The sequence below is a fragment of the Ambystoma mexicanum genome, chromosome 2q, assembly GCF_040938575.1.
Source record: "Ambystoma mexicanum isolate Mex_15411 chromosome 2q, UKY_AmexF1_1, whole genome shotgun sequence".
NCBI lineage: Eukaryota > Metazoa > Chordata > Amphibia > Caudata > Ambystomatidae > Ambystoma > Ambystoma mexicanum.
Genome location: NC_090924.1, coordinates 1391270414 through 1391294476, shown reverse-complemented (window position 1 = coordinate 1391294476; position 24063 = coordinate 1391270414). Strand labels below are relative to the sequence as shown.

Genomic DNA, 24063 nt, shown 5'->3' with positions numbered 1-24063 from the left:
GTTTGCAGTTGTTTTGTAGGGTAACACCAATCCAATACATGTAAGTCACCAACAGTGCACAGGAACATTAATGCTTTGCTATTAGAAATGCCATTCCACAATGAAAACATGTCCAACTGGCTGCACAATGTAGACAAGTGCAGACACATAATAACATTACAGTAAAGCATGCCAGGCCACATTTAGACATACCTAGACTGGTTGCACCAAAATGCCAGTCAAAGCAATAACACTCAACAAGAAGAGAGCACACATTAAAGCCTGCGCCTCCGCGGCCTCTACCAACACGGCCAAACTGTTTAAAATATGCAAGGATCTGGTCGATCTTGTTGCAGTCTCTACCTCTCCTGTTCCCTCCAAGGCCCTCTGTACGGCTCTGGCCTCTCACTTCTCCGCTAAATCTCAGGACATCCTGTCCTCTATCTCCTCTTCCTCTCCCTCTTCCTCTCTTGCCCCCTTTGGCCTTCTCTACCTCTCTCCCCCTCCTTTTCCTCTTTCTCTCTGACAACACCTGATAAGGTTTCAAGACAAGTCTGATCTATGAAAGCATTGCACAAACAGGTGCTTCCCTGCTCTTCCAGAACCATCAAGAACCATATTGACACCCTCGCTCCAGCCTTGGCCGATTTTTGTAATCACTCTTTAGCCACTGGAATGTTCCCCTCTCCCCTTAAGCACATCCTTGTGCACCCACTCCTCAAGAAGCCGGCTGCTGATCCTACATGCCCGGAAAACTATTGCCCAATCTCCATCACCCCTTTCTTGGACAAACTCTTGGAAAAGCTTGCCATCTCCCAGCTTACTCTCCAAACTGAATCTGTTAGTAGTCTCCATGATCATCAGCCTGGCTTCAGAGATGCCAGAGGCATGGAAACTGCTCTCCTGAACACCCATGAAGATCTGCTCTCTAACCTTGATTCCAGCATTCCTTCTTTCCTCACCCTCCTTCTTACCTCTGCTTTCGACACAGTCAACAACGCTATTATGATAATTGACTCTGTGAGAACCTTGGCATCACAGATCAGGCCCTGGAGTGACGGACCTCCGTCCTCTTGGACTGCCCCCCCTCCCTCCCAGGTCCAACCTGATCCCAATCTCTCAGCCACCTCTCTCTACGTGTGGCGTTCCCGAGGCCTTTGTACTCTCACCCTGGTTTTTCACCCTCTACTTGGCCCCGTTGGCCCACCTGATCTCTACCTTCTCCTCTAACTTTCAGTGTTCTGCAGATGACTCAGCTTTCCTTCAGGTTCCCCTCAGTCTCCTCTCCTCTCTCGCTCATTCCTGACTGTCTATCCGCGATTCAGGATTGGTGCGCCTCCAATGATCTCTGCCTTAATGCCAGTATGACGGAGATCCTTCTCATTGGGACCCTGGCACCAGCTTTCCCTCTCTCACTCTGGCCGTCCGCCTTGGGCCCTCTTCCTTCACCTTCCTGTGAGGCAAAAAACCTTGGGGTCATCTTCTATGCCACTCTCTCTTTCTCTCCTTACATCTCGGATGTCACCAAGACGTTCCACTACCAGCTGCTACTCCTCAAAGGGACTCTTCCCTTTCTCACTTTCCACCAGAAGCTCATTGTATCCAGAGCCCTGGTTCTCTGTTTCTCTTTCTTATTCTGCCTTCCTCTACTCTGTCATCTGCAACTAATCCAGAACAGGACTTATCCTTGGCCTCAAGCCCAGGGATCATATCTCTCCAGCCCTGAAATCTCTCCACTGGCTCCCGGTAGCTACAAGGATCAAGTTCAAGACCCTTTGCATTTCCGCAAGGCTTTCTGGGGCCGGGACCCACACTACATCCGACGCTCTCTTCCAAAATACCTTCCTTCTCGAGCCCTTCGCTCAGCTACCTCCAACTCTCTAAGGGTTAGACGCTTCTCCAGGCAGAGAGCGGGGGGTAGATCTCTCTCCTCTGCTGGTGCCTTCCTCTGGAATGGCCTCCCTGCCCCTTCAAACTTCAGCCGGACCATCTGAAGTTTCGAAAGCAGCTCAAAACTTTCCTTTTCTCCTCTGATTTCTCTCTCCCTCCCCTGCTGACCTACCTTTCTGCTGTACCGACCAGTTGCTTGGATACCTTCAGAGTCTCTCTGTGTCCAGGCACTTTCTTTATCGGTCACCCTTGCACTGTCTCCGTGCCTACCATGCACTTAGGGGCTGTAACTGTAACCCTGCAGCCCCTTGTTCGCCTTGCACTACCCATAGTCCGCTGCCCTGGCTGCACATACTCAGAGCATTGCAGCCCTGTTTTCCCCTCCCCTCTCCCTTGCACTTCCCCCCTCCCTTTCCTCTTGCACCTCTCGTTCTCACAATGATACAAGGCCTAGTGAGATTGTTTGTCTTGTCCTCCCTCTATCTTCCATCCCTTGTCTTGTCACCCATAGAAACACTTGTGTACAGGCGCGTTATAAATGACTTTTACCATATCATTTTATCACAGATGCCCAGAAAAATATACAATGCTGCAGTAAGAAATGGCTAGACTGGCAGCACCAAAATGCCAATCTAGCCAGGTAATTACACTTAGCAGGACTGCTTTATTAGAAATTCCCAGTTAAAAGAAAGTCATACCAGGAATGACTAGACTGGCTGCACCAAAATGCCTCTCTAGCCACTAATACCATACCACATATAATGCCTGCTTAGCCTGGACATAGACAACCATTATGATTTATTGCACAATCCCGCCACCCCCCCACACATCCCCTCTCCCTCCCACCCCTTACCCCAAACCTCCAGAATCAGCTTCTTGGCCAGGAATGGCCTCCACGTCCCTCTTCCTTGTCCCAGAGCTTACGTATGAGGCTCCTTGCCACATAGGTAAGTACTGGGATGAGGAAGAGTGGGACTAGGAGTAATGAAGATTACAGGTAGGTAAGTCAGGCATTACCTCCATGTACCTCTACCTCATCCCAGTACTTGTGTATGAGGCTGAGTACACAAGTACTGCCTCATACAAGGTACTGGGACAAGGAAGAATAGGGCTAAGAGTAATCAAGTCATTAAACACAAGTAGTGGCGCCACACCATTGAGTTGACTGGGCTTCAGCACTCCCCCCCTGACATTTTGGGCTATGTTGACTCAACCTGGCAGACCTTTAGAGCAGTTGCCGGACAGAACAGGACACAGATGTTAAACGGCATCTGGGTTTTGCTGTTAATAAGGGCCCAGCAATTACCAACGTAAAGCATTTCACTGCTAGTACCCGCATTCAAATGCCACATTTTTTAGGCAATTGAAATCACGATGTGGGTCTAGTACTTGCATGCCAGGGGAGTGATTGGAAGGGTAGAGAGGGAATAGGAGACTTAAAGGAGAGAGTTACTGCTTGTAACATTGAAGCTGCACTAGAATAGTCTCATTAAAACGCGTAAAGAAGTTAGATGCCCCCACACAAATACGTTTGCGTCCCCCCACCACCCATGAAGTTAGCGCCTCTCCCAACATTTGAAGGGTTAGCCCCCCCGAAATGTAGGTTTTGGTGTGCCCCTGTACACAAACACACACACCATTCACCATGTGTGCCATCCATACGTTTAAGTGTGCACCCTTTCACCATACAGGCACACTTAAGCAGCCACCCGTACATTTAAGTGTGCACCCTTTCACTATACAGGGCCACCCATACATTTAAGTGTGCACCATTTCACCGTACCCACGCACACCCAGCGACCCATACATTTGTGTGCACCCTTTCACCATAAAAAAGGGTAGCAGGTGCTCCTCTCCAGAAAGAACATAGCATGATAACATGTTGTGAGGTGAGAGTTTGCAGCACACGCTTTTTGCTCACTGTACCTTTCACAGATGGGAAATATCCATTTGCATATCAGTCTTGGTCACGCCGACATGGGCAGACCAGCACCGAAATGCTATGGAAATTCCTCTCTGAACAAGAGTACCAACAGCAACCCCATACACGTTTTTCAACCTTGTTGGGCCTCATCAGTTAGGTGAAGCTGTGCCTCTCTGAGCACAGTGAGCACCCTTTCACCATACGCTCATACAGGCAGCAACCTATACATTTAAGTGTGCACCCTTTCACCATACACTCACACGCACACGTCATGGGGTTCAGGGAAGCCCTATTACTTCAAAAAGAAATTGGGGCTCATTACGGGTTCCGGCGGTAACCGTGCCGGTGCTACCGCTGGTTGCCGCCTGACCCATAAATAAATGACCGGCGCCTGACTTCCTGGTGCCACTGGCCTCTTCCAAGTCCAGCAGTAAGGATGTCAGGCGCTGGTAATTTCGGTAATCCCCATTCCTGTGGAGTCCCATAGGACAGCACAACAACAGTGTCGGTGCTTCCGTGACGTGTCTGCCTACCGTAGATGCTGTGCCCGACAGGGTCAGAACTGTCGGGCACAGCTGCCCCAGCAGGTAGACCTGTAATATGCTGGTCCAAAAAACAACTGTGTGGGTAAGATTACCAGCACCGTTGTTTTCGGGCCAGCATGGTCGGAATGAGCCCCATTGTTTCTTTTTGAAGTCACTCTAACTTCATTAAGAAATTATTCAGTTAAGGACCAAACCATAATGGAAATAATGTCTTTATGAAGGCAGAGTGACTTCAAAAATAAACTATTTATTTTTGAAGTCATAGGGCTCTCCCCAGCCCATGACATGGAGCCCTCCAGCCTAGGGTCTTCCATGTCATGGGTTGGGGGGGAGCCCTCAGCCTTCAAAAAGAACGTGTCTTTTTGTAGTCACTATGCCTTCATAAAGAAAATATTTCTGTTACAGAAATAATTTCTTTATTAATGCAGAGTGAATTCAAAACAAAACTTTTTTTTGAGAAAAAAACTTTTTTGTTTCAAGTGGGGCCCCACCCCAGGACATGTGCTGGTGGGGCACCGCGCACCGCGGGGGCTTCAGGGGCACCTGTTACCCCAGTGCCTTTTAGAAACATCGACCCAACACCATCAAGGCAGGACGCCCTCTGCCGAAAAAGTTTCCAAAGTACACAGCGGACATTACATGTCTAGGATGCGGAATACGTTGGAGGAACAGCCAATCGAAAGAGCGTTACCAGTTGATAAGTAACTTGTTCTTCTATGCAACAGTTTTGTTTTATAGGAAATAATAGCCAAAACTAAAGAGGATTATGACCAGTCCATATAGATTCACAAGTTCCATCAATCCCTTCCAACTGAACGCTACAGATTAATGTAAGGCATAATGTATAAGTGTCTATAAAACTGAAACGTATATAGAAATCCTAAAATGTGTTTTGTCAAACCAAGGTATGCGGATGCACATCACACGAAATGCAAACACCACAAAACACTGCATACAGGGAGGCAGACACACACACACGTAGTTCAGACAAGGATGGTGTTACAAAAGAGAAATGTTACTTAATTTCAACTGGAGCTACTTCCCTTGCTAGGAAATGAAGTGATAGAAGCTCTTTAGTTTGAGTTGCACACATTTGAAACAGATGTGTCAGTAAACAGCTATTTCCCATTCAAAATAATGCACATGGCGCAGAAGCATGAAATTGAACAGTTCTAAAAGTAAACACTCCAACACGTGTAGATTCAAACATTACCACCAGCTCTTCAGAGAGGAAGTTGCATCAACGAAAAGGTCATCTGGGCTTCAAGAAGTAAAGCAATTAAGGGAATACAAAAGTGTAATTTAGTAAAAGAAACAAATATAAAATAATGCACTATATTTTACAGGAAAATAAAATTCCATATGATTTTAACATTAAAATCACTCATCAGTCATCCAATCAATCCTAGAACCTTATGTGCATTTATGTACCCCAAAATCAAACCTCACATCCCTTATGCAAAATAAAAACTACGTTCCACATAAGAAAAAAGACAGCACTCCCACATCCATATACCTCCATATGACAAAACTACCTGCACGTTTTGTGCCATTATCCAAAGACCCCTCCAGCGCCCACAAATCAACCTCCCTTTCCCGTTACCCATTTGCCAACCCAATGAAATTACGCCACTTAGAATAAGGACAGACGCCCCCTTTACCTTCGCTAGACAAGTTCGATAGCACAGGTTGCTTCAACATTCAACAGTACGAGTTACAAACCCCTCTAAGTACGAGAAAACGCATGCACACTTTACTGTTGTATTTGAAAATGTGTCGTTCTTTAATGTGTATGGACATATCTATATTTATTTTAAAAAAAACATGTTCATATTTTACCATCTGTGAATACACCATGTTAAGCTTCAGATGATTTTGAAATATTTGTCCATCTATTGAAGTTTCGGTCATTTCATTTTATATCGATTGGTTTTTGGATTTGTTAATTTCAACCTGATCATTTAGAATTTCGAAAAATTGATCAATTGAGGCAGTACCTTTGAACGATATATGTCTAACACATTATGGCCACTGCAGTGAGGTAGAGAGCACATTAGTGTCTCAAGGACTCATCGGCAAGAAGCTCCCAGTGGCTTTCTAACCTTCAATATGGTGGGGGCTCCATACCTTTTGTTGGCACCTTATCTAGGAAGTTTTCCAATGGAACCAGTTTTTTTTCAAAGGTGACTACATGCTTATATATAATACCAGAAATTATTTCCAAAGCAAATTCCAATACTTGGCATAGGCGACTTGCTTTGCATTTTTCCAATTGGCATGTACGGTTATAATTGCAATGGCAATTAGTACCCTGAAGGCTGCACTAGAGTAAAGTTCAGTCCTATTTTCACTCCACCATGAGTTTGAAATAATGATCTTCATTCACATGGCAGGAATGCTCATGATATGCCCTCCGTGGTCCTCCTGTAAACAGACACATTTGGGCATTTGAAAATCATGTGTCTTAAATCACGCATTGCATGCCCCCCTGCCAGCATAACTCAATGATTTATCAAGACTTAAACGTATCTCCCTCTCTTTCTCTGCTCAGGAAGCACAAGACACTCGCTCTCGTCAAAGATGGCCGCGTGATCGGTGGGATTTGCTTCCGAATGTTCTCACCTCAGGGTTTTACTGAAATTGTGTTTTGTGCTGTGACTTCCAATGAACAAGTCAAGGTACGTCTAATAAAGCCAAGCAGTTTCTCCTTTTGGTGTTCTGTATTCCCTGTGTTATCTTCCCGATAGAGTTGGCAGACTGCTACTCAACAGAAGATTGGGTTTATAGTATGCAGCTACTAGATGCTGATTTTGTTGTAGACCAAAATGTAGACAAATGCAAATATTCATTGGCACAGGAATGTATTCTTGACATTAGTGCACACGCTCTCTTTGGTTGCAGAAGTGGTGAGAAATGTGCAGAAATGACTGACCCACTGTTTATTAACCACTAGAAATATGTCTCTGTAACATTTCAGTCTATTAGTTCGCCTGTTCTAATACAGTAGCCACGAGCCTGCCAACCATCTTCAAAACAACCATGACACTGCTTCCCAAACTGACAACCACTAGGCTATGTCGACTCTATTTTTCTCAGTGTTGCTTCTCAGCGCTTACTTAAAATGTGCCTATGTGCCAAGAAACCTTGCCCGGCTCAGCCTTGCTTTCAACTTCTCATGGTGGGTGATTCACTTCATGATGCCGGCACTTCATTGCAAGCCCATCTTTCTGTCTTGGGCCCAATATTTGCTGGCAAAATTGAAAGGGCTTGAAAACAGCTAAATGGCAGCATTAAGCACTACTTACATGTAGACATTTACATAGGGCCTCATTACACGGTAGGCAGTAAACCATGGCGCTATTAGCGCCATGGTTCATGCCGGTAATTTACCGGTACTGCCTTGGAGGAAAGGGGAATTACCGCCCTATTCCAAGGTTGGGAAGGGAGTAATTCCTCCTTCCTCCATTGCCCTTCCCCATTCCCATTTTTGCCCCATAGGGCATAATGGGAATGGGGAAGGCGCTAATTACTGTACCGCAAATTGCGGTACCGTAATTAGCTCCCTGGTCCCTTTGCGGGTTGGATTTTTAACGCCTGCAAAAAGCAGGCGTTAAATTCCCCAACCCGCAAAGGGACCTCATAGTAAGGCGGTAAGGATTTACCGGTACCGGTAAACCCTTACCGCCTACCGTGTAATGAGGCCATACTCTTTATATAGTAGTTTTGTGGTACTGGCTGCAAACCTTCATGCTGAGCTCATCCCTCTTCCCATTTGAGTTCACTGCGAGGCAGTGAAAGCTCACCACACTGGTATGTCAGTACACCATAGAGCTTTTTGTCTAGACGAACTATGGACAAATGAGCATAATTCAGATCCCAGACATCTGGTGTGACTGCGAAGAAAGACTTATTAACATTGCTATTATGTGGGGGTGGTTTTGCATGTGGAGATGCACATTTACCAGCTGGGGGAAAGAATGAGCATAAACATGCTTGTTTCACATCGTAAACAGAAAAGTTGCCATATGTTCTATCTCGCCCTGCTCTCCTCATTCTCTGTTGCCCAGCCTGGTTGGGATGTGCCTGCACCAGACTGTAAGCCCACAAGGTCTGATGTCACTTTAAAGCTTTTGTTCTCTCATGTGCAGAGCCTACCGCTATAGAGCATCTAACTGTGAAACCCTTTCCTGCTTTTTTAACCTATTAGGCAGGTTAGGAAGCAACAGTTCTCTCCACTGTTCTATCAGCTGTACTGATTATGACACTACATACAGGTGTATTTACAGAGTGCACATTCACCCCAGTGCGGTCTTGTGACACTGATAACAGATGTTTATTGTTATTCTACTTAATAGTTCTCCTTTTACTGACCTTAGTGGACCTGCTGGGATTCAAACCTGTGACCATGAGGTTACACGTAGATCCCTGTAGTGGATACATTAGCCCACTGAGCCACAGACCATGTTTGTGTATGTTTTTTGTTTTTTAATTGGTGATTGAAAACATTCTTAGCACTGGGCCAGAGATTCCATGAACTAGGCGACTTCTCTCTACACATGCAATACGAAACCGGATTGTAGTGATGTATCATATCTGGTGGGTGTTTTCATAAGCTTCCCCTCAACAAGCACATTTTATGTGCCTCCGAAACTTCCAATTAGTGAGCACCTGTGCAGTTTGCTACAGTTTAGCTCAGAGGTCACGGGGGAGGAGGTGGTAAGAGACACAACCATCTCTTTTGTGAAAGGTTGCAAGCTGTCAGGTGATTTAGATGAACGGGGCGTTTCCCATTAGTCTTTGTGGTGACTCAGCCAGTGACTTTCTATGCCGCCCTTCGTCATCCAAATTTAGGCAGACACAACACAGGTATGATATGATATGGCATTCATAAAGCGCCTATACACACGAGTTTCAAGGCACGACATTTCAAAGTACAATTGCAAGGTACCTCTGTGAAGGAAAGCTTCCAGGTCTCGGGCTGGATTTCATGTGGCACCAGATCAGCTATTCAATCTGATAAAATCTTAAAGGAGCCACAAAATGGACTCTCGCCGTTAAGAAATGATCATCTGGCACAGAGCTCCCTTGATTTGAGTGGTGTCTTCACATACAAGACTTTCCAAAACCATGGTTACACCGTGGTGTATTCTTCACATTGGGAATAGATTTCACCTTCCCCCAGTCACACACCAAAGGTACCAGTTGTTCCTCAGGCCTTAAACTGGGTCAAAGGTTTATACTCAAATCCACAATCCATTCTTCTACATGACATTTCGAACAGATTATTTCGGTTTCCTCAGATTTACAAGCCAGTAGAATGTCTCTTCCAGTTTTGCATTCTCTACCTGGTGGGGATGGTAAGTACTAAAGTGATACAGACCGTGTCCTCTGACAAATTCTGGACTCCTTTTTAGATCAATTGAAGGACCATTTACGGCCTCTAATACTGAAGCCTTTACTGGTTCCCATTCCGGCTCAACCAATTCTGGTTTCTTTACCTCTAGTAGATTGTGTCACAACTTAAGCGCCGTCTGAACACACTTCTGCTGCTTCTCTAAATTGGAGGCAGAGCAGATATGCATGAAGAAACAACAGAATGGAAACCCCTGATGCCTCGTAACTGGGGAAAATACAGAATATAACACAAAAATGTTCCTAGCACATCCCACTAACAATACTAATTTCAAATGTTTTACCTAATAAACACAATATTTAAAGGCAGTCAAGACGAACAGATTCATGTATGGCATAAACTTGTAATCTGCGATAGGATTAATTTATTCATAACTATCATCCATTGGGATATCAAGTAAAACACAAATACATGAAGCACAACAAATGAGAAAACTACTAAGAACAGAAAACATATAGCCTGAAACATAGAACGTCACATTTCATAAAAAAGACATATAGCAAAGTTTGCAGAAAGTGCTGAATCTGTCTGAAAATTATACTACTCAGAATGGAGCCTTAATTATGGCTCTTGAAAAAATCTGCCTAACAGCCTCAACACTTCAAAAATGTACATAATATAGCATGGTCACTTCTCGAGAAACAGCCTAGTTGTTATACAGCGAGTCAACGTCTAGATGGCCACAATCAGAGAAGTGAAACACAAGCCAAATAGTGGTAGATGTTTCGGCGAGATGGAATATTGGGATGTCTTCATCAGGACCACTAATTCATAGGACCCTGTTTAAAATAGAAAACAAACAGTAATGTATACAAATGTACCAAAAGATGAAAGGATTGGAGATTAATAACAACTGCCTAATTTCCAAAATAGAATGGCGAGAGATTCACGATTTTGCAGTAAGAAGAGTGGCATGGACTGCAAGACTTGTCCTTGGCCTCAAGCCCAGGGACTTTATCTCCAGGATTGAAATCTCTGCACTGGCTCCCAGTGGCTGCGAGGATTAAGTTCAAAACCCTCTGCATTGTACACAATGCCTTCTGGGGTCTGGGACCGAAATACCTTCAACTCTCTCTACCTAAATATCTCTCTTCTCGAGCTCTTCACTCATCTGCCTCCAACTCCCTTAGGGTCATTCGCTTCTCCAAGCAACGAGTTGGTGGCAGATTACTCTCTTCAGCAGGGGCCTCTCTCTGGAACAGCCTTCCTGCATCCCTGAAACTGAGGAGAACCATCTCCGGTTCAGGAAACACCTCAAAACCTTCCTCTTTGCTTCTGCTTTCTATCCTCCTCTCCCTTGCTGAATTCCTGACCGAAATTGCACTGGCTACCTGGCCACCCTTTTGATCTCTGGCCCAGGCCCCATCAATTACCCACCTGCACTGCCTCCCTGGCAACCCCTGCACTTGGGGACCTTTTTCTGTATCCCATCAGTCCCCCCCTTCTAGCACTTACGTCTGCACTTCCTTGCACTTGCCACTAGCTGGCTATTTATGTGTCATATTTATTCCACTTCCCATGTACTGCACTTCCCCTCTCCCTTCGCACTTTTCCTTTTCCCCCCTTCCCTTGCACTTGCGCGATCTGAATGACACCTGGCCTAGTAGGATCGTTGTTTGTCCTCCCATTGTTCCCCCCCTTGCCTCGTCGCGCCTTGAAACACTTGTGTATAGGCGCGTTATAAATGCCATATCATATCATATCATATCATATCATGTGTCCACACACCGGAAAACACCAGACACACATGGGTATCTGCTGGCTACTTATGCCGTGTTTTAAAAACAGTGTTTCTAAAAGTGAAAAAGGATGGGAAAAATAAACCACTGTGCCTTGACAACTCTAGGAAAGACCATGTGCTACCAGAAGACGAAAAAACAAATTGTACCTTGGGTTTTATTGGGCATTCAGTAATCCTGTAAAACCACTTTTCTTATGTCAATAACATCTGCAAGACAGATTAGTGAATTGCTGTCCTTTTTTTCAAAGGGCGCTTACACTGTTTTCCATAGGGTCAAGGTGAAACTATGTGCAGTCATTCTTTCATCCCTAAAGACTTCTATCTTAATCAAGAGGTCATTGTTTCATTCTCCAAAACACAAGAGTAACAGGGGATACCAGGAATATCTAAGTACTGTGACCTGGCCCGGATAGAACAATAAAGAGATTAACATAGAAGGTCAGAGTACTGTTGTGTTTATGTGGTGAGTCCCCGTGTAATACACCTGTCTACATAATCATGCTGACGTCACGATGCAGGAAACAGCTATGGAGAAACGCGTCTTTCAAAAAACCAAATCCTGAGATGAAACAAATTGAATGCAACCCAGTAGACGCTCTAACACAATTCAATATTTTTTATTAACATATATGGAACAAATCATTGTAAAAAAACTGATCTCATAATTATAAAAACACATATCGATGTAAATATCAAAAAATGTGTTGATCAATCCATCAAATTCATAATTGGACTGATGATACATCATTCCCATCTAAAACCACAACAAACCACACTTCAACCATACTACATTCATACTCACACAATTCATCAAATCACTCATTTGTAACAAGTTTTTCATCAATAAATATAAACATACTAAAACACAATGATACAATTTCTAGTCCATCATGAATATGAACTGTGAGTTTAACACAGCTGAGCCAGTGTCTTGTTTACTTGGTCTAATCTGACTCAGACTGAAATCACTTAAAACTGTTTACAAATAACAGTACATTCCCCGACCCATTGTTTCAGTCTTCCAGCCCAGTCTGCATGCTTCATCGAGAGGAATAAGCCATTCAAAATACCAAATAAAATGGTTGTCACTCACAGTGGAATTGCCCTTGCAAGAGAGAAGCTAACGCGACTTTAGCTAGATGTATCGCATCATGCATTCCTTTCCTCCAAACTGGGAGGCATTTCAGTGCCTCCAAGAGATCATACTCATTGCACCAGAGCAGAGACATAGCGGGACCAGAATGTGGTAACCGCTCCACTGCGAACAAACATGGCTCAAATAACCTGTTAGAGGGTATTGGGTCCTCCGACGTATTCCATATCTATGACAGGTAATCACCACAGCAGTGCTGCTTCGGAATATGTTCTGCGTCTTGCGTCAATGACGTTGATACGCTGTTCTCGAGGGACTCCGTCGAGCCGACGTCACCGGATGTTATAAGTAGGACGCACAACAGTAGCCTCAGTTCCGTTTTTTCCGTGAACGTGTTCGCTTCGGAGATCTCGGCGCACCTCGGTTCTTCTAAATTACTGTTCTTTCGGTTCTTCGACCTGTTCGTTTGTGAAGATTTCATGATGTCTTCGTCTTCTTCCACCTCGTGGCCGGGTTTTAAGAAGTGTCGGGTCTGCGGGTCCAAGATGTCGTTGACGGACTCGCACAACGCCTGGCTCTGGTGCCTCGGTGAGGACCACGACACGGATGATTTTGTGCACTGCCAGTCGCTTACGTCGAAGGTCTTGCAGGAGCGTAAGAAGAAGCTTTCTGTTGGTAAGGTGACCAAGCCTCGTAAGCCGAGGTCCTCTGGGCTTTCGACTGACGATTTGAGGGGCGACTCTCCGCATCGTCGTCGTCTGTCCGGGAGATCTCTGTCCCGGAGGAGGTCCCACCATTCCTCTGCCTCTTCGGGGCACTCACGGAAGTGCCGCCATCGGTCACCTTCCCGGTCGTCGTCTGAGGATGCCGCCGGTCGGCGGGTTGCTTGTCCCACCAAGCATTCGACTCCTGAGGAATGGGCTTCCTTCCGTAAGGAGATGTTGGCGATTTTTGAATCGCATGGCCCTAGTCCGTCCGTGCCTCCGAGAGGAGCCGGCTGTGACCGTACTAGAGACACCACTCGAACGCCTTCAGGCTCGGGTGGTCGGCACGATTCGCGGGAGAGGTCCCACTCAGACAAGGGGAATCGTTCTAGTCATGCCCGTTCCAGGTCCCGGATCTCGACGCCCTCTAGACCGTCGGAGCCTGTGACGTCTTCGAAGAAGAAGACATCGACGCCTTTGGCACAGAGGTCGTCGAGGGACTCTCCCGAGGCTCCACCTCCGAGGAAGTCGTCGACGCCATCCACACCCACGCTCGACGTCGACGCCGATTCCATCGACGCCCTCTACGCCTTTCAAGGTTGATTTGTCAGAGGTACCCCGTGGCACGGTGAAACCCCCTAGAAAGGCTCTGGCCAAGGCTAAAAATGTCTTTATCCCTTATTCTGTGCCCACATTCCAGCCTCTGGATTATATTTCTGAGGTGGATGAGGGATCTGAGGAAGGGCTGGTTCCTGATATGGTACCAGACAAGATTTTCTCTGGTCATAGCCAGATGGAAGACCTGCGTCAGTCGTTGCACAACGCCAGTGGTCTGGACACCTCTCCGGAGGTGGAGTTCTGTAGGCCTGAGCCTGGCACCCATGCTGAGTCCCCGTACCGGCGCCTTATGTCGAGGGTCACATAATACTTGGGGTGGTCTGCGCCACCAGTGGATTTTCTGCAGGATGACCTGACGGATATCCTCGACCAAGTTCCACCAACTGACCCGGTACTGCCATTCCATATGGCCTTGCACAGAAGGGTGGCAGCGGCTTGGACTGCCCCGAAGAGTCTCCCGGCAGTGAGCAGGTCTTTGCCGCGAAAATACCATCCAGCCAATAGCGACCCCTGCTACTTGACCACGCACCCCACTCCAGAGAGTTTGGTGGTGCAGGCGGCTACAGCCCCAGCGAAGCAGGTGTCGTATCCTACCATCCCTCCTGATAGGGACGACAAGCGTTTTGATGGCTGGGCGAAGAAAGTGTTTTCTTCAGGGGGTTTGGCTTTACAGGCAGCCAACTCCGTTTGTGCCTTGTCACGTTTCACATACACTCTGTGGAACTGTATTTCGTTAGCGGCTGATCATATTCCCGAAGGGGAGGAACGGGATCGTTTCCTTGCTATGGTGCAGGATGGCAAGGATGCCATGTGTGAGTCCGTTCAGTCGTGTCTGGACATTGCGGATGGTGTCAGCCGGTCCATGGCGGCGAGCACCGTAATACGCAGGTTTGCGTGGCTGCGGAAGTCGGGGTTTGCTCCTGATGTGCAAGCCCGGCTCCTCAACATTCCATTTGATGGTGAACGTCTTTTTGGCAGCAAGGCTGACGAGAGCCTTGAGAGGTTGCAGACCTCAAAAGCTGCAGCAAAGTCGTTGAGCGCTGCAGTTCGCCAACCTCCGCCTTTTCGTCGTAGGGGACAGCAATGGAGGGGAGGTTCTTTTCGATATTACTCTTCTCCAGCATTGGATCTTTCATGGATTCACATGCTTAGAATATTCCCCGTCGTCAGGCTGGGAATCCTCGGTAAGTTATATAGACATGTTCCATAGGAAAAAATTCAGACACTTTTGTGTCCTATCCATGTCGTTTTGGGCCGCGCACGCCGGCGCCACTAGGACGTAGGGGTATATATAGCTCCGCCCCCGCGGCTCCCTCAAATTTCAACCGTCTTCCAAAGTGGTGGGATTTCCTCGTGTATCTACTATTTGGTTAGGCTGTTCTTCTGCGACTGTTTGTTCTTTTCAAGAGAATGTCTGGAAAGGCGTTGTTTCGTCCGTGTGCTATGTGCGGCCTTAAGAAGGTGTACGAGGGGGATGGTCATATGAACTGCATTTACTGCCTTCATCCTCACCACACGGCGGACACTTGTGAAATCTGTCAGGGTTTCTCCCAGAAAACCCTCAAAGATCGGAAAAGACGCCTGGTCGATTGGCTCAACGACGGAGCGGGTGCGTACCCGGCATCGGAGGTGGGCTCCACAGCCTCAAAAAGTAAGCCGGAACCCCCGACGAAGAAGGCACGTGCTGCCGATAAACGAACCTCGGAGTCGGCCGAAAGACGACCCTCGGAGAAACATTCGGAGAAACATTCGAAAGCCTCCTCATCTTCACACAAGGCTCCGTCTTCTTCCTCCTCATCTAAAAAGGAGAGAAAAGAATCATCTAAATCCTCCTCAGGAGACCGTCATAAGTCTACCTTGAGTCGAGAGGCCGCGGCCAGTAAGTCGGCCCCAAAAGGGCGGGAACACTTCAAGGCCCTGTGCCATTGGCTTCGCCAACGGCCCGCTCGTCGACGCCTGTATCATCGGCGGCTCCTCCCGCATGTCAGACTGCGGCGGTAGGAAACATATCGTCGACGGTGGTCCCGTCGATGGGATGGCAGCCGGAGGTCTTTGATCCTGTCCCGCCGGAGGCCCTGCTTCAACCAGAGGCGACTTTCTCCATCTCGTCGGCTGACGAGGAACGCGACACGGTCGCGCGCCCAACCGATCTGGGTCTGCAACCGACCAGCGCAATGTCTCTCTTGGGTGTGGGTTCCATCCCTACTAACTCGTCATTACTGAACCCCCAGGCGGTTCTGTCCTTGGAGGTGCTAAATACGCTACAGAAACTGTTACAGCGTTTGGACACACAAATACCCCAGCCTGGGGCCCCGACACGGATACAGTCTACGCCATTCGTCGACGAGCGGGGCCCAGCTCCTCGCTCGGCGAAAAGGATTACGGCCGCTTCCCACGCGCCGGAAGATTGTCCTACCCTGCAAGAAGAAGGAGAACTACAGGACTCTGACCGTGAGGGATCAGGTTCAGACATCTCACTATCCCCCTCAAGGGACCCAACTTGGGGCTCTGAAGCGGACGTGGAAGCTCCGAGAAGTCCGGCACATCCATCGCCGCCTGACGACATGGGTGCATTCCATGCCATGATGAGTAAGGCGTGTTCGGAGTTTGGCCTAGTTCCTGAAGAGGAGAAAAAGGATTGTTTTCTTTTTGATCATATGGGCAAGAGAAGGAAATCCATATTCGCCATCCCGATTTTGGATCATGTCTGGCAAGAGGGCCTGAAGACCATGCGGCACCCGTTCTCTGAACCGGCAGTGAAAGGTCGTTTGGAGAAGAAGTTCAAGGCTCCGGAATCGACTCCGAAGTGCCTGACGTCTCAACCTTTGCCAGAGTCGGCGGTATCGGCGGTGGTGGCGAGAAAGGCCAGGTCTCAACATAAATGCACAACCCCTCCAGACAACGAGGCCAGGAGACAGGGCGCTTTCGGCAAGAAGGTGCTGTCCGTCGGCGTGACTACAGGAAAAGAGGCCAACTCCTTGGCGATTATGTCTAGGTATGACAGGGAAATGTGGCACCGACTGGCTCCTATCTTGGAGCATTTGCCCGAGGAACATAGAAAGTCTGCAATGTTGCTAGTGCGGGAAGGAGAGGAGGCCTCCAACCATGCTATAAATATTGCTGTCGACCTAGCCGAGACCGGTTTTAAGCAAATCAATAATGGCGTAGTTCTACGTAGACAAGCCTGGCTCAAGTGCACTACGTTCAGACCGGAGGTGCAATATAAAGTCTTGGATATGCCGTGTGAAGGGGGAACAACTGTTCGGTGAAAAGGTTGATGTAGCCTTGAAGGGCATGAAAGAGGATACTGACACGGCACGGTCACTCAGAGCCCTGCAGAGTGGTAGGAATTTTCGTTCCTTTCGCCTTTCAGAGGGGCCTCTGGTAACTCCCGGTTTGGGTCATCTAGAGACCGAGGTTTCAGCAGACCCTCCTACTCGTCCCAAGGCTACAGGCATGCGGCCCAATCCTCAAGTAGAGGAAGAGATTACCAAACCTCCAGACGACGGAGTGCCTACCCTTCGTCGACGAAAGATAAACAAACCAAGAACCAACAATGACATGCTTCAGGGCGTCCTGGGGAGTCAGTGGGAGCGCATAACAACAGACCTATGGGTTGTAGACACGATTCATCTGGGCCACTCTCTGCAGTTCAAGGGCTAGCCACCACACATTCCACCGGTGTTCTCGGCCCAGCCCCACCTTCAAGTACTGCTACAGGAGGTGGCGCTTATGCTGCAGAAAGGGGCAATAGAACTGGTCCCGGTGGCAGAAAAAGGACAGGGAGTGTACTCCCGGTATTTTGTCTTCAAGAAACCAAATGGAAAATGGCGTCCCATTCTGGATCTACGAGCGCTCAACAAACTGCTCAAGAATTTAAAATTCAAAATGCTGACGCTTCAGGAGGTGATCCGATCGATACAACCCAGAGATTATTTGTCGTCACTAGACCTTCACGACGCATGCTTCCATATCCCGATGCGTCGACGGCACAAATGATTTCTGCGGTTCGTCGTCGGATGAACCCACTATCAGTTCAAGGTCCTCCCCTTCGGCCTAAAATTGTCCCCCAGGACGTTCACCAAATGTCTGGCTCCAATAGCAGCCTGGCTCAGAAAGGAAGGTCACCATGTGTACCCTTATTTAGACGATTGGCTAGTGAGAGGACTGTCTCCAGAAAGGGCACAAGAAAGCCTAGATGCCACCCTGGCCCTCCTGCAACGTTTGGGCTTCGCAGTGAACTTCGACAAGTCCTCGTTAAAGCCTGCAAGGACCTTGGTCTTTTTGGGAGCAGAGTTCCACACACAGTCGGGACTAGTGAAGCCATCCCCCGAAAGGATTCACAGACTGCAACAAAAGGCATTGGAATGGGAGATCGACACCAAAGTGTCAGTACGAAGGTACATGTCCCTGCTGGGGACCATGTCGTCCTGCATACCCTTGATAAACAACTGTCGCCTCTTCATGAGGCCTCTTCAAGAATTCTTGGCGGATCGATGGACACAGACTCGAGGACGCTGGTCGGACAAGTTCACCATCAACGGCCAGCTCGTGCAGGCGCTTCAATGGTGGAGAATCTCCATACACCTAACGAAAGGAATGCCCTTACTGGAGCCTGCGTTCCAGAAGACAGTGGTTACGGATGCTTCTCTAACTGGGTGGGGAGCTCCTCTGTACTCCTTACAGGTTCAGGGTCGTTGGTCATCGGAAGAGTCCTCCATCCACATCAACCTGCTAGAGTTGCGGGCGGTGCGTTGGTGAGAATAATGACAGACAACACGACAACCATGTTTTATCTACGGAAGCAGGGAGGAACTCGCTCCAGGAGCCTGTCGACGGAAGCCCAGGAGATCTGGCATTGGGCCCTACAACACGACATACATCTGTTGGCGTTCCACATACCAGGAGTAAAAGATGTGCAAGCAGACGCTCTCAGCAGAGAGATAAAATGTCTACACGAATGGGAACTGAACGATCAGCAACTGCACCGGATCTTCGCGGAATGGGGTCATCCGGCCCTCGATCTCTTTGCGACAAGAGACAACAAGAAATGCTCCCAGTACGCGAGCAGGTGGCCACAACTAGACTCGCTAGGGGACGCGTTCTCCTTCCCGTGGACGGGCAAGTTTCTGTATGCCTTCCCCCCCATTCCCTCTCATCCGTCGGACTCTGCAATGGATCCACAGATATCCTTGTCGGGTGATCCTGGTGGCCCCGTATTGGGCCAGACAAGTGTGGTTCTCCGATCTACTTCACCTCTCAGCGGCAGAACCAATGAGGTTCCAGAAGATCCCCAACCTTCTGTCTTAGGAGTAAGGGACCGTTTGGCATCACGACCCAGACAGCCTCAGTCTGACAGCCTGGCTCCTGATTTCGCTGAGTTTGGCACGTTAGCAATTCCAGCGGATTGCCGTTGTATTTTGCAAGCCGCAAGGGCACCTTCCACGAACGCGTCATACACATACAAATGGAAAAGGTTCTGCATATGGTGCTCAGGTCAACCAGGTCTGGTCCCACGGGCGATCACACCGGAACAACTCCTACCATACTTGCTGCTCCTGGCAAATAACGGGTTATCTGTTTCATCCATAAAGGTGCATCTAGCTGCCATCTCGAGATTTACTCGGAAGAGACATTCCACTCCACTGTTCAGTGACCGCCTAGTTAAACACTTCCTTAAAGGGTTGTTTAGAACCTTTCCTCCCAAGAGGAAGTTTCCTCCTATCTGGAGTCTGAACTTGGTCCTGGCAGCCCTGATGAAACCCCCCTTTGAACCAATGTCATCGACATCATTAAAATTCTTGTCTTGGAAATTGGCTTTCCTGGTGGCCATTACTTCTGCTCGTCGCCTGTCGGAAATACAAGGTCTAGTGATCGACCCTCCGTATTTGAGGTTTTTCAGTAATAAAGTAGGGCTGGCCACTAACCCACATTTTTATACCTAAAGTGCCTTCCGTGTTCCATAAACACGCTGCTATAGTGTTGCCTACATTCTTTCCAACACCGTCTTCAGTAGCAGAGAAGACTCTCCATACATTGGACGTGAAAAGAGCTTTGAAATTTTACCTCCATCGCATTAAAAGCTTCAGAGACACAAGACAACTCTTCGTAGTGTATGGCCCTGCAGCTAGGGGTAAAGTGATTTCAAAACAAGGACTATCCAGATGGGTGTCTTCGGCCATTTCTTATTGTCATTCCAAGGCCGGAAAGCCGCTAGAAAAGCGTCCAAGGGCCCATTCGACGAGATCTACATCGTCGTCGACGGCTTTGTGGTCCGGAATTCCGCTGGGGGACATCTGCCAGGCGGCTTCCTGGTCGGTACCACACACGTTTCCCCGGCATTACTGTCTCGCACAGCAACATGCTGAAGATACACAGATGGGGCGGGCAGTACTATGTCTTCTGTTCCAATAAGGTAAGCCCCAAGTGGGTTGCATCCTTCGGCAACTAAGCTTTAAAGTGTTGTGTCTTTTACAGTTAACATGCTATAATGTAATGTGTTGCCATAGTAAGTGAGCACTGCGCTTGTTGTGATGTTGGTTTGAATACACACCTCCAATGTTGGGGGATACTGCTATACAATCTATTCTAAGCATGTGAATCCATGAAAGATCCAATGCTGGAGAAGGGAATAGTTTCTTACCTGTAACTCCATTTCTCCAGCATTGGTATCTTTCATGGATTCACATGGGCCCGCCGGCCTCCCCTGAGCATGCAAACCAGAGATCCCCCCTTACTACTTTGGGGGTTGACATCTGAGGGAGCCACGGGGGCGGAGCTATATATACCCCTACGTCCTAGTGGCGCCGGCGTGCGCGGCCCAAAACGACGTGGATAGGACACAAAAGTGTCCGAATTTTTTCCTATGGAAAATGTCTATATAACTACCGAGGATTCCCAGCCCGACGACGGGGAATATTCTAAGCATGTGAATCCATGAAATATACCAATGCTGGAGAAATGGAGTTACAGGTAAGAAACTATTCGCATCCTTTAGTAGATCGAGAGGAGCTGCAAGTCAAAGGGGCCACCGTAGGAGTGCCAGAGGTGGAAAACAAGGTACTCAAGGTGCCAGGGCCGCTCGGGCAGTTGCCTCTTTACCCTCAGGCAATGCCGCAGCCACTTCAGCTCAGTCATGAGGCCATGTCCCATGGTTCGCCGGTTGGGGGAAGGCTGGCGCAGCATCTTGTAGAATGGCGTGCCATTACTTCAGATGCGTGGGTCCTGGAGGTCATAGCCCACCGCTTCTGTCTTCCTTTCCGGCAGAGGCCTCACGACAATCCACCAGGGAATCTCTCTTTGAAGAGTCTGGATCCGCTCCTTGCGCAGGAAATTCAATCTCTGCTGGAGAAAGGCGCCATAGAACTGGTGCCTGTAGCGGAGCGGAACAAAGGATGGTATTCCCTTAATTTTTGATTTCGAAGAAAGACGGGGGATTGAGACCCATCATGGACTTGCGCGGTTTGAACAAACTCCTCAGGAAGGACAAGTTCAAGATGGTTACTCTTTCTCAAGTCCTCCAGCCCCTTCAACTTCAGGACTGGTTGGTGTCTCTCGACCTCAAGGACGCTTATTTTCATGTGCCGATCCATCCAAAGCACAAGAAATACCTGAGGCTCGCGGTTGGCGACTCGCACTTTTAGTTTCGGGTCCTGCCGTTCGGATTGACCTCCGCTCCGAGGGTCTTCACCAAGCTCATGGTGGTGGTGGCAGTGTATCTCAGGAAAGGGGGATTCACGTCTACCCCTACCTGGACGATTGGTTGATCAGGGCGCGCTCACCTGAGCAGGTCCTGGATCATCTGTACGTCACCTGCCACTCCCTTCACAAGCTGGGCTTCTCCCTCAACTTAAAGAAGTCCCACTTGATGCCAACACAACGGCTCCAGTACATCGGAGCAGTGCTCGACACATCCCAGGGGCAGTGTTTCCCTCCTCAGGTGAGGGCTTTTCACATTCAGCAGATGGTACACAAGATTCAACTTGCCCAGACGCTCCCGGCGTTCGAGTTCTTGAGGTTGCTCGGCCTCATGGCATACTGCATTCTTCTGGTGCCAGAGGCTCGACTGCGGATGAGATCTTTGCAGTGGGCTCTCAAGATGCAATGGTCACAGTCCTCCGGTAGGATGTCGAACTCTGTTCAGGTGCCGCCCTCATCGCCCAGGATCTTCTGTGGTGGGTCGTCGAAGGCAATCTGATGAAGGGGGCTCCATTTTGGCTTCCCTGGCCAGAGGTGACGATCGTGACGGACGCATCCCTCACAGGATGGGGAGATCATGCCAACGAGCTGGCAGTCAGCAGTCGTTGGTCTCCGTCGGAGTCCAGACTCCATATCAATTTGTTGGAGCTGAGGGTCGTCAGGCTAGCCCTGAAGGCTTTTCTCGACTGTGCGAGGAAAGAATGTCCTGATTCTGATGGACAATACAGTGGCCATGCACTACCTCAACAAAAAGGGGGGGGCAGGGTCACTTCCTCTGTGCAGAGAGGCGATGCAGCTCTGGTTCTGTGCCATCCAGCAGGAAATTTCGATCTCGGCAGTTCATCTGGCCGGAGACGAAAACGAGACGGCGGACGCTCTCAGCAGGCAGAGCACAATCTCTCACGAGTTGGAGCTGGATCAGAAGATTCTCCTGGAGATCTTCGACCTTTGGGGGACAACACTAGTGGATCTCTTCGCCACCAGTGTCAACCGGAGGTGCGAAAGGTTCTGCTCGCTTGGAATTTCCTCCAAGAGGAGCCTTAGGGGACGCGTTCGTAGTGGAGTCGTCCTTCCCACTGCTGTATGCGTTTCCTCCAGTCCCCGTCATTCCGCAAGTGTTGCGGAGGCTACGGAGGTTCGGTTCCCGGATGATCCTCATTGCTCCGGCTTGGGCCCGGAGGACGTGGTACCCGGACCTTCTCGACTTGTCCATGTGCCCTCCACGCCGTCTTCCCTACCGAGACAATCTGCTCTCATGGGAGGGGGGTCAGGTTGTCCATCCAGAGGTCAAATCCCTCAACCTTCACGCTTGGCTCCAGAACAGTTGAGGTATAAAAATTGGGACCTTCCTGAAGACGTGTTGGAGTTGTTGCTTTCAGCCAGGCGGCCTGCAACAAAGTCCCTGTACCGTTGCCACTGGAGAAAGTTCTGCGACTGGTGCAGGGTAAAGAATGTGGATCAGTTTTTCATGTGACATTCCTGTGGTTCTGTTTTTTTTGCTTTCCTTAGCCCACAAGGGCCTGCAAGTGGGTACCATTAAAGGTTACCTGGCGGCGCTGTCTGTCTTTAAGCGCTCGTCTGAAGAGTGTTCTTACTTTAAATTTCCTTTAATTTCTCCATTTCTGAAAAGGCTCGCTAATGTGTTCCCACCGTCACCGTTCCAGGTGCCCGGTTGGGATTTGAACATGGTTCTTCAATTCCTCATGGGTGCTCCATTTGAGCCTTTGCACTCTTGTCCTTTGAGGCTGTTAACTCTTAAAACTGTATTTTTAGTTGCGGTCACTTCCGCTCACAGAGTGAGTGAGTTGCAGGCATTTTCTGTTAAGCCACCCTTCACTGTATTTCATAAGGACAGGGTTGTTCTTAGAGTCCGTCCTTCTTTTCTTCCGAAAGTTGTATCGGAATTTCATTTAAGCCAGACGGTCGTTCTCCCAGCGTTCTATCCTCCTCCGCATCCTGGTAAGGACGAGGAGAGGCTCCATAGTTTGGATCCTAGGAGAGCTTTAAGTTTCTACATTTCACGCATGTCTCGGGTCAGAGTGGACGATCAACTCTTTATTGGTTACGCTGGAAGGCGTTTGGGACAAGCTGTTACTAAGCAGACTTTGTCTAAATGGATTATCTTGGCAATTTCTGAATGTTACCGCTTGGCGGGTAAGGACCCTCCGGTAGGCTTACGGGCCGTTTCTACTAGGGGTATGGCTGCCTCTACTGCCCTGCAGAGGGGTGTTCCTATTCGTAACATCTGTGAAGCAGCCACTTGGGCTTCGGTCCATACTTTTGTACGACAATGCTCCCTAGATTCTATCCATGGGCAGGATCTGGCCTTTTGGCAAGGCGGTCCTTTATGCTGCCATTTGATTGGGCATTCTAAATTTCTATATTCTAAATTCTTTTTCCTTCCTCCATACGTTGGTACTGCTTTGGGAGTCTGTCATAGATAAGGAATACGTCGACG

The 24063-nt window shown here is 48.4% G+C and overlaps 1 protein-coding gene across 6 annotated transcripts in view; it reads left to right on the top strand.

Moving 5' to 3' along the window:
* KAT2B (lysine acetyltransferase 2B) overlaps positions 1-24063 on the top strand; it is a 942804-nt gene that overhangs the window by 700016 nt on the left and 218725 nt on the right. For all 6 annotated transcript variants that reach the window (XM_069648872.1, XM_069648870.1, XM_069648875.1 and 3 more), the window contains exon 11: positions 6890-7016. In XM_069648872.1, the coding sequence (XP_069504973.1) occupies positions 6890-7016 (127 nt within the window). The remainder of the gene's footprint in view (positions 1-6889; positions 7017-24063) is intronic.